This window comes from Ochlerotatus camptorhynchus, unplaced genomic scaffold (assembly GCF_037179485.1).
Source record: "Ochlerotatus camptorhynchus isolate MF236.1 unplaced genomic scaffold, CSIRO-AGI_Acam_v1.1 ptg000700l, whole genome shotgun sequence".
Lineage (NCBI taxonomy): Eukaryota > Metazoa > Arthropoda > Insecta > Diptera > Culicidae > Ochlerotatus > Ochlerotatus camptorhynchus.
Window position 1 is genome coordinate 91285 of NW_027041176.1, and position 11762 is coordinate 103046.

At 37.4% G+C, this 11762-nt stretch overlaps 1 protein-coding gene across 2 annotated transcripts; it reads right to left on the reverse strand.

The window, feature by feature from the left end:
- Positions 1-1313: 1313 nt before the first annotated feature.
- On the reverse strand, positions 1314-11403 carry LOC135714715 (uncharacterized). 2 transcript variants are annotated; one of them, XM_065238109.1, is made up of 6 exons: positions 11221-11403; positions 10974-11167; positions 9583-10919; positions 9405-9498; positions 9130-9347; positions 1314-3131 (listed from the first exon to the last, which is right to left on the reverse strand). In XM_065238109.1, exons 1-6 carry the CDS (start codon positions 11346-11348, stop codon positions 3033-3035), a joined length of 2070 nt encoding a protein of 689 aa, XP_065094181.1. In that variant the 5' UTR covers positions 11349-11403; the 3' UTR covers positions 1314-3032. The 2 variants fall into 2 exon arrangements, with proteins under 2 accessions (XP_065094181.1, XP_065094182.1); XM_065238110.1 differs by lacking the exon at positions 9130-9347 and having other exon boundaries at positions 1316-3131.
- Between the last annotated feature and the right edge of the window lie 359 nt (positions 11404-11762).

Below are 11762 nucleotides of genomic sequence, written 5' to 3' on the forward strand. Positions count from 1 at the left end.
CAAAATAAAAATCGTACAAAGCGCGTAGAGGCTGTTCATTAATTACGTAGACTGGTAAAGGGGGGGGGGGGGGTTGGAAATTATCCACGGCCCATACAAAATTTAAAAAAAATATGTATGAACAATTGTCTACCCATGGGGAGGGGGGGGGGGGCTACGTAGTTAGTGAACAGCTCCTAGACCCTCACCAACAGTAAGGCAGCTGGTGTTCATTTGAAACGCTAATAACTTTTCGGGGTTAACTTGAATTCACATCTGGTCTTGAGCCAAGATGTTCCCAATACTCCAAAGGTTCTTCATTTTGTACACGATGAAAATCGACCAACTGCAACGCCACCTACAGCCGCGAATGTGAAAGTGGATAGTTCCCCCATACATTTGGTCGATTTTTCCCACACAAACTTTATGCTCTTTAAGCGAGGGGTTCCCGTGAACCAAATGACTTAACAATTTGGTAGGGAGTTTCTGACCAGGGGGACTACCAGAAGCGTTTGAAATCCCAGGATTGACCTATTTTGAAACACTGTAGTGTGCACCCAAGTGCAAGAAAATTGTTGAGTCTTGTGGCGGACAAGTAATTACGATTCATCGTAGGCTACTATTGCAGAAAATCGTAACTGATAGATCTTAAGAGGAATGGATCAATCTTACAGCACCGTAAATCGATCATAGTTTTACCGGTGTGCTACGTTTGTGTTGTACGATTTCGGAGGGTTGTTGACAAAAGTTTATTATTGTTTCTGAAGCTATTATTCTAAACAGTGTGACTACAGTGGAAGTTCGGATTGTTACGTATATTCTGCTGATAAGTTTGCGATCAATCGGTTTTAGAGGGTAGAGGAGCGAACTTTTTCGGATTGCTATTTATAATGTATTGTGATTCAAAAAGTTCGCTGGAGGTTTTATGATGGTGGCATTTGCATAAGGGAGTGTGCCATGTTCCCTATTTTGTGCTTTTATGTGGTTGTGTGTAGTTTTCCTTTTCTTTTACAAAATTTGTTTAAGGTTGTGTTGATGCTGACATGGTAATTGTATATGATGAGCTTGTTCCAGTTAAAAACAATCCGTTTGTTTCCTGGCAGGATGATCTCGATCGCGCGTGATCTGTTTACGGTTTAAGATAGAACATAAGATAAGCGAAACTGTCGGTTAGGTATGCATCCGAGTGCAAGAACAAAGATGAGTCTTGTGGGGGAAAATACATTATGATTTATCCCTAGCCACTATTGTAGACAATTGTACCTGTTAGATCTTGGGCAGAACGCTTCGGAATGTTTAGGGAAAAAAAAACAGAGTGCATACGTGATCCATTTTGGGATATATTATTGACTGCTTTCGAGAACCTAATTTCACTTTAAAATCTTGTTTAATCATCACCTTAACAATCGTTACGTTGGCCTGTTATGATTTTTTCCTTGATTTGTTTTCTGTCGATCTTGTTTTCCGTGCTGAGCACCAATGCCACCGACACACCTGGACCCTACCTATCGACCCATCAACTCATGAACCGGGGACCAACGGATTTACGTCCCTTCCGAAGGAAGGCGTGATAAGAGATGTTATGCCTCAGCACATTCCGGCGGCGCCGACTGGGATTGAACCAAGGCCTGTTGAAGTGGGAGGCAATAACGCTTACCACTACACCACCGGTGCTGCTATAGCCTGTTATGATGTAATAGACACGATAGCCTGAACAATGCGTGAAGAGCAAATCTAAACATTGAACTTCGAGTGAAAGTGGAATTTAATGAAGGCCGAAGTGCTTTTTCGTAGCTTTTAGTTTTCTGATTTGAAAGATCGTCGTTTGCAGTGTCTTGCTTACTGAGCAGAAAAACGCGGTGCCAGGTCCTTTCATTTTGAAGATATTTAGTTGATCGATTGTTTATCGTTTATTTTGCGAAACTTGTCGTCGCCGGTGCCGGGTTTGAATGGTTACAACAACTCGAGTAAAGGGGCTTGGTGACCTTAAAGCGATCGTTTTTGCTTACTGAGCAGAACATCATGAGTCTAATCTCGGGCCCATCAACATTCAAGATTCGTCAATCGCTTTATTTGTTAACATGACTACATGGTAATAACAACAATTCGACGATTAAAAAGCTAGTGCTAGTGCCACCAGGCAAAATTTTTTGCTTACTGGATTCAATCCCAAGCTCCTTTGCGTTATATGATCGGTAGGACATCAATTCAGCTTATCGTTAACCAAAACGAACCCTGCTGCAATCCCAACCCACTTACCCAATATCCCAGTGATTCTTCGTTCTCGGTTTCCATCAAAGCCAGTGTCACGTCAACACATTCCTACCAATTCCTTGCTTGACATGCGGTCGGATGCGGCTGGCACAGGTATTGCCTAGTTTGAAATCATTAGTTTTTACACATTGAGACCCAATCATCGTCTATTGGTTCTCTTTGTAATTACAGCTGATCGGGCAATAACAGAGTAGCAACGTGGGTGGTCAATCATGCTCATGCTCTGAGATGGATCCTTCCCTGCCTATAGCATTACCATCGAATGACACGCTTAATAGGGACCTCGCAAAAGGGTCTTAGCATATGGGGTTTGGGTAAATTGGTTTACTGTATAGAAAGGTACTGGCTTGTGAAAAGTTGTTCAGTAAGTCAAGGTCTTTTGATTGTTAGACGTAAGTTCAGGAAATTCATATGCATACTAGCTTCATGTAGTTAGAGAATTTTTAAACTAATCTGTCCACCATTTAGAAGGCCCAGCTCATTTGAACAACTTCTCTTAAGACGGAAACTTCCTGAACGGTCAAGATTACAAGATATAATATTCAGGAGCCCTTTTTCGAAGAGATTTAACGTAAGAAATTCGAATAAGCTTTAACAGTCAACAATCCTTATATTTTAGTGATAACTGGTTTTCCAAAAACTCTCTATAGTTAAAGAAATTAAACATAGCTCCAATATTGCGACATCTGCGTCAAAATTGTTCACAAAAAATTTCATATAAAGTTAGTTTGTTAATCATTGATAGCTTTAAAATTATCATCCCCTTCAATATTTGTTGCTTAAAATACATTTTTTAGCTTAGAAAACTGCCGTTGAAACCAGTTATTCTTCTGCGTCCTATCATCAATTAGAGCAGGAGCTTCTGTGATTTCCTTCACCTGCAAATAAAAATCGATGAAGAGGTATGTGTTATTTACTTTATTGTTATAACTATTCGATGCGGATTATTGAATAGAGTGGAATGGAGCATGATTATATATATATATAAGACTGCCAGCGAAAATGGTAATTTTTAATTTCGCTAACAAACCATATACAAAATGTTTATTGCCTCGAAAAATGACCTTATGCTAAATTTGAGCTCAATCGGACATGATTTAGGGGTGGCGCAAACGCGTCAAAGTTTGACTTTTTTCACTCTCGAAAATCTCCCAAGGGGGAGGTACATGAAATTTCGGAAATCAAAAAATTTTGTTTGATGCCAAATGTCTGAAAAATGCATTGATCGTCGAGATTTGGTGTTATCTCGAAAAAAAATTTTTTTTTTCAAAAATCGACTTTCTGGGACTTACAATTTTTTCATGAGTTCTATATGGAAGATTGGTGAGTCGGCTTCTAAAACTGTTCACAATTGTCTCCAACCTGCTTATATGTCGAATTAAACCACCATTTAGGATCTAATACGAAATAATTCACTAGGGTGGTCCAATTATTCTTCATTAGGGTGGTCCAAAAATCAAAATAGGTATATAAAAACCATTACTTTTTACCAAACGCATGTATCTGAAAATATCATCATGTTGTGTTTTGGAATTTTTAAGAATCCAAACTTCAAAACATTTGTTACTTTTTAGTATCTGAGACCACGTAAAATAGAAGCATAGACAGACATAAATCGTAGAATAATTCCGAAAATTGTGCAGGACAACCGTTAGTGCTGTTTAGTTTACAGTACAATCTGACGAAAGTACAATGACTTTTTAAGATATCCACCTAATACGGGACAACCCTTTATATGTGTTTCATTTAAATTTCTACCCTATAGAGGTGCCAAAAAAGTACCCGCATAAAGCATATTGTTTATCTGGCTTCTTTTTGGGTATTAATTGAAAAACACACACTAACAGTGTTCTCCTACAGGCAAGCAACGGTCTCAAGTACTTATTTCTACGTAAACTTTTCTACCTTAGCTTTTTCTACCTATGCTTTAGTTTAAAAAAGGATGCGATCTGAGAATGTATGATCAATCAGTAGTGCGTTTGAAGAAGACAAAAAGCAGAGAACTGATAGAGAACAGTACGACAGTTTGTTAAAAATGGTTGACATTTGGCTATTTGGAGAATATCTGCCGTCGTTCGGCCATTCTGTTAACTTGCCGACGTGAAGTTTTTCGTAAATATATGTTTCATTTGCGTGCTGAAAAAAAAGTTGTAAGCTTAGTGCCTTCCTAACAATAAAGGAATTAAAGGATACTTGGAAGAAAAAAAAACTCAACACATTTGGTAAATGACATAAGCATAAAGAAAAATTTGTTGCTATTTTTCAATACCTGGAAAGCCTTATTAAAATGCAAACTTAGAATGGCTAAGAAAGACGTCGAAAAAAGGAACACATTTCATGGATGATTGCGGAGTTTGTTTGATATCGGGAAGAATTTTAAGGCAAAAACCCGTGAAGAAAAGCAGGCGATGCAATATTTGCAAAAACAACGGGAACAAGCTCATCTTGAAGAAGAAACTGAGGTTCTCCCTACCAATGAAACCATTTCGTGTAGCGATTTTGAGGAAGAAGGGTCAAGCCAAAGACCGGATCAAATTTGTAGTGCAACCTCAATTGAAACATCATCACAAAACGACAGCCAGGCTGGGTCAGTGTACTCGCCTAGTACATCCGAAAGAGCTTCTCCAAAAACAGGTACGTTGTGATGTTTTACTAATGTTTTTTTTTTCTTTTAGATTATACACCTATTACCATCCATATTAATATATTTTGAACGTTCTAGGTTCTCTAAAACCAGCTTTGACACATAAATCGCAACTGATACGATTTGTTACAGTTGAGGTAGCTGCTGCATTGGACCGCTGTAAAGTGAGTGATCGAAATGCTGTGTTTCTAATATCATCGATCGCTAAAGCTTTAGGGCACGATGTTTCATCATTATTGTTGAACAAGGAATCTGTCAGAATCGCCAGAGCAGGAATTCGCTTACAAATGCAATATGATTTAAAAGCGTCGTTTAAGCCAGATATAAATTTAACAGTACATTGGGATTCTAAGCTGCTACCTAACATATTACCATCCAAAGCTCTACCAAAAACCGAGCGCTTGGCCATAGTTGTATCAGGCGAAGGCATTAGCAAATTATTGGCTGTTCCACCCATCGAAAACTCTACGGGGGCACAACAAGCAGAAGCGGTGTACAATGCAGTCGTCGAATGGGGGCTTGCGGACAGGTATGATCTTAAATCTTGTATGAATTCTGACTATTTTATCGTTTGTTTACAGAATTATGTTTACATCTTTTGATGCTACTGCATCAAACACCGGTAGAAAAAAAGGTGCGTGTCAGTACCTGGACAAATTATTAAAGAGGCAGCTTATAGGCCTCCCTTGTAGACACCACATACATGAACTGCTACTTGGCAAAGCTTTTAAAATTCTGAAATTTGAAACGTCAAAGTCTCCAAATGTTGAGATTTTTAAGGAATTCCAATCAAAATGGCACATTTTGGAAAAGACTTCATACCACTCAGGTATGGATGATGATTTTTTTAAAATAGCTATTTCGGAAATAAAAAGATTGGCGTTATTGGAGTTTTATGAACAACAAATTAGAGAGCAACACCACCGTGGTGATTACCGAGTGGTTCTACAACTTGCCATTTTATATTTGGGTGGAAAAATTACAAATAAGAGCTTCTGGTGCGTTCCACAATGCAAGGTGGATGGCCAAAATCATTTATTCTTTGAAAATGTTTATTCTTCGGCATGAATTTGCTTTTCCAGATAAAACTAAAAATCAACTAGCTCAATTTTTTGTGTTCATTGTAAAAATTTATTTGAACAGTTGATTTCTTTCTCCGTGTGCTGCGATGGCACCCAACAACGATCTGAACCTATTAAAAATATTGAAGGAATATGAAACTGTTGATGAAGACGTTGCGAAAGCAGTACATAAAGGAATTTTAACTCATTTGCAATATTTGGACAACAGCCTTATCGGACTATGTCTGTTCGACCAAAATGTAGACCTCCCGGTTAAGAAAAAGGTCATCGAAGCCTTACTTATATCAGGTAAATGCTTTAATTGATACATTTGCATTTAATTTTCTAATGATTTTTTTTACAGATACTCATAAAAACATTACAGCCAGATCCATTGTTGAATGCAACGATATTTAAACGATTGAACTACACTCGTTTGTACAAGGCAGCAGTGGTATTGAAAACTTATTCAATGCTCTCCAAATTTCGAAGTCGTTGCTGAATGTCGATATGGAGCGGTGGAGTAGTTCCATCGAGTTTAAAAATGCCAAAAGACGGGTTCAATGTTTGGAAGTAGTTAATGATAATGCAGAGCGTGGTATATGCCATCCTGAGCATTTTACGAATTTATGGAGCATTCAAAAATTAAACAAAAACTAATATGTGGTGGTAAACTTTAACGAACCAAGTTTGGTGCACAGGTAAACAAATGAGGCACGCGACGCCTCAACCCCTATTAAGTTGTACATTGGTCTAATTTTTATTTAATTTTAGTAAAATTAGAATCCAATTTCATGCAACCATTTCCATCACAGTCGTAAATATATAATTGATAAATCGATTTAGGTTAGCGACTGAAAGTCAATTTTTATTTGTTATATGCGACAGTTAGAAGATACTGAGAGGTTAGCACATATCATCGGCAAGAGACGTGCGTGTGAGAAAATTTGCGAAAAAATCCAAGGGCACCGGTGGGATTCGAACCCACAATTCCCATTCAGTACACTGTCGCATATAACAAATAAAAATTGACTTTCAGTCGCTAACCTAAATCGAAAATTAATTTGATGATATATCATCACTATGGCCCGGTGGTCGGAGGTGAGGCCAGCAGCTCATTGCTCTATTCATACTGCATTGGACATCCCGTATCCAACATGTGTGATGTAGAACAGAGACGAGTTGTGTTTTGTTCACATCGACCGATACTGAGTGGTTGCGGTACAAGCACATATCGTCGGTAATAGACGATTGTTGTGTATTGAGAACGCTTGCGCAAAAAGACAAAGGGAGGGAAACGGATTCGAAACTCATATGTCATTAGCCAAATACATCCGTAGACCATAGGTCCACCGTTGTATAATTGGCAATGCACCCGTGTACTGAATGGGAATTGTGGGTTCGAATCCCACCGGTGCCCTTGGATTTTTTCGCAAATTTTCTCACACGCACGTCTCTTGCCGATGATATGTGCTAACCTCTCAGTATCTTCTAACTGTCGCATATAATTGATAAATATATTCACATGCTTACAATTATTTTCCTTGCTAAAATGTAAATGTTGTCAGAAAAAAAAGCATTTTTTTTTTTGATTTTTTGGCCCTATCTTTTGAATTTTACTAAAAATTCCAGGGTTTGTCCGCAAAAATCTATAGATTTTTTTTTTTGTAATTTGTTATAACCCATTAAATGCTTCCAAGTCTCAGACTATGATTCTGTCTTATAACTTATCATCTAGATAGTATTTGACCTAGTGACCTTGATCTCTGTTACTCATAAAATTCTAGGGCTTTGAAATCATAAGATGTATCGAGCTAAAAACAGTGATAGAAATTGATTTTTCAAAGTATCTTGAAAGATCAATGATTTGTTTTGAATACATTATGTGACTCATAGAGTTGAATTTCCCAAGTAACCAACAAGCTCGCTAATTCGGCTTTTTGCAATATAAGGCTGATGCACGGCTAACACAGGGCATGCTAAGCTTTATATTAGCCGCATATTAGCCTTATATTGCAAAAAGGCGAATTAGCGGGCATGTTGGTTACTTGGGATACACTTTCAGCTTTAAAAAACATTTTCTCTAATTTTACTTCTATTTTTCCCACAAATAACTCCCAAAAATTTACGTTGGTCGCCTTTTTAAAACTGTGTCCAAATTCGTTTTTTGTTTAATATTAACAACCGGAAATTTTTTAAGATTTGAACCGGGAAAACCAGGAATTTAAAATGATAATTCATTGGCCACTTTGAACTAGCAACTTGCAAGAAATGCATATAATAATCTGATTTTTTTCATTATATGTCTCATGTATTTACACGACTTAAATTGTAAATTTGTATGATATATGACGCTCATTTATGAGCATCATAGTAACATAAATTTACGATACTTTTTCGAACTGTGTATGATTTCAAAGGCGAGGCCTCCCTTAGCTCAGTCGGTAAAGGCGCAGCTACAAAGCAAGACCATGCTGGAGGTGGCTGGGTTCAATTCCCGGTCCGGTCTAGGAATTTTTCGGGTTGGAAAATTTCTCGACTTCCCTGGGCATGTATGATTGGACTTGCCACACAATTATACAAATGCCAAAATGGTACCGGCATCGAAAGCTCTCAATTAATAACTGTGGAAGTGCACCTAGAACACTAAGTTGAGAGCACGCAATAAGCAAATATGCGATATGCAATAAGCTTGAAATGCGAAGAAGAAGAAGAAGATGATTTCAAAGGGATAATCATTTTTTTTTCCATCGCTGGCCAAATTTATACAGAAAATGTGTAAAAAAGGGCAAATTACATTTTTTTTTAAGTCCGAGTGACGCTTATCATTATGGCTGACTAAGTACCAAGTATCGTAAGTGGGGGTGACAATGGGAAATCAAATTTTAATAAATCGTTCCCTACCTCCCAACATTCACATTTTAGCAAGAAAAACAATTGAAACCGTGTTTTTGCTACTATTTAAAATCCTTAACTTTACAGCACTATTTATGTAAAACAACTGGTTAATGTTATCTACACATTACTCCAAGAGTTCAAGGAACATATTCCAGTTATCATTTTCTGTATATTCAAGATATTTGCATTAACATTTTTCAATATTGGCTCAATGTCACCCCTAAGCCCAAAGTCACCCCGTCTTACGGTACGTACGATCTCTTATTGACTTACATGAGCTGGCATATCATTATTCTGGCCCAGCACAGCAACATAATGCTTATCCGGATTTCGATATGATTGTTCAGGAGGTAACTGTTTTTCGTACCTCTGTCCTCCCATGTTATGTTCACCTCCAATGTATCGTTGCTGGAGATCTTCATATTGCTGCATATGATGGGATATTTGCAACTCAGAATTTTCCAGAATGATGTCATCGTATTCATTAAACACTGCAATATATCGCGTAAATCTTTTGCTCTATGGGATTATATCATACAGATTTTTACCTTGACTTGTATCCTCTACGACAAAGTGGCTACCATTCGGGTGATCTATAACTTGCAGCTCCTGATTTATATCGGAAAGCTCAGAGTGCTCTACCTTTTATATAATATAAACAGATAAACAAAAAAAATATAATCAGAGATATAAAGAAAGTTGCTTTGTTTTGTAAACCTATATTACCTGTGATTGTGCGGTGACTTGTGGTTCCTTAAATATATCATCAGGGAAAGGAGCCAACGGTGCTGTGTAATATGGATTTGGTGATTTAATGGTCGTCGTTGTAAACAGAGCTAAAGAAGCAGTTCCGAATGGATTCTGATAGCCTCGAATTGGTTTGACAGTTGATGAAATAGGTGAAGGAGTAGAAGACGGTTCAATGGAAGTTGTTGGAACAACCAGTTCAGACTCTACATATTCTTCAGAAATATAATCATCAGTTTTGCTTGGTTGATCTCCACGAGATTCTTTATGATCTTTTCCATCTTGTATAGTCTCATATGATAGCTTTACATGGTCAATGTTACTAGTCATACCCATAAAATGTGTTTCTTCGCTTTTATTATCGGGAATCTGTTTCATTTGTCTGTTTAATTCAGCTCGAACTTTATGGTATATGTCTGTATAGTTGTAGGATGTCTTCTTGTTAGGTAACATCGACATAATGCTACTTTCTGTAGTTGGTAGATCTGTTGTAATGATGTTAGTCTGAAATGGTTCGCTAGTTGTTGATGAAATTTTAACTTTGGCTTTATTTCGAACGAGTGACATTACGTTAACCTTAGATGGCCTCGCAGTGGACGATACGCTTTCCACGAATCGCAAATCATATATCGGTTGCTGATCGTAGGTACTGCGATAAAATTCATCTTCTGTGGTTTCCAGTGGCTTGTAAGTCGATATGTCTACTCCCTTATTAAAATGTTGTTCAGATAATCTTGGCGTTTCCACTGATACTGGTGTGTTAATTTCAATGTTTGTAACTTCTTGGCTGAATTTGTTTAACATTTCGTTATTGAATCTAACAGACGAAAGACGTTGCATGTTTGCATTGCTGATCATAGCACCTGCCAGCTCTTCATGAGGAGGCACTTCTGGAGCGGCCACTGTAGTTACATATTGATATTCTCCTGTTTTTTGGTTGTACACCAGAACCTGATCTTTACCCTCGGTTTCTTGATGATGGGTAGATTCGGCAAATATTTGATGCTGTTGTTGTTGCTGAGCGTTAATAGTATCAAATTGATGCTGTTGATAAGTATCTCCAAAGCTATTGGCAACTTGCTCGTCGTTGGTTTCGAACTCATTTTGTACTTGATGAACTCTATTCAATTCACTTGCTGCTTGGGCTACAAAAAAATTCGGATTCATCAGATCCTGAGGCGATACTCGACCTTTTTCTAGATCCTGGATTAATTGTCGAGACATTTGCTCGGTTTGGTCATGAACGTATTGCTGTTGTTTCCCAAAGTAATTTTTCCACATAACTTCATCGGGGACATGGTATAGTTCATAAGCAACTGAAAATTGAAACTTTAATGGGGCCAAAGAAACCTATATTATTCAAACTATACCTGGCATGAACGGATTTATCAATGAATGATGGTGCATTTGCATCATTCTATTGTACTGATTTATCATTTGATTATATTTCTGACGGAACATTTCGGCAAATGCATTCACTTCATTTTGATGTTGCTGTGACCAAAGAATAGGTTTATGTTGTACTGGAACTGGAGCAACCTGAAGCCTCCCATTTTCCGGGAAACTGCAATATGTTTTATTAGCTTCGAAAATGCCTAAGAGCAAAGGCCCACTTACCTTGCAATTTTATCATGTGATGAACTTGTATGAAATTCTTGAAATTCGTATCTTTGCTGTTTCAGTTGATCGGGATGTGCCAAACAAATCGTTGCTATCAGAATAATTATAAAAATTTGTTCCTTCATTTTGAGTTTCTGAAAATAATTTGAAATCCCTTAATGAACTAATCCAACTGCGACGATCTTGTACACTGTGGCTGCATTCACACTTTAATGATGTGATGTTTGTGCTCGTATAAATGAGAGTAAATAATATAGGTCATAGAGGCTATCTATTCCACGAGGCTTCACCATTGATAGTGATTTATTTGATGGTGAGTTGTATGCATCGTCATTTGCTTTTAAAGTTTAGACAAAGACGTAAAACGTTTATATTGACCGATTTTTTTTTTCATATTAAGATATGGAGTGTTAGTGGAATGTTCATATGAGCAATTCATTTTCATTTTATTTTATTGGAACATAAGTGGTTACAAATTACCATGGATATGGAGATTGACCTTACTGAAGTAAAGGGTTATTTTTAGTCTCTTAATATTT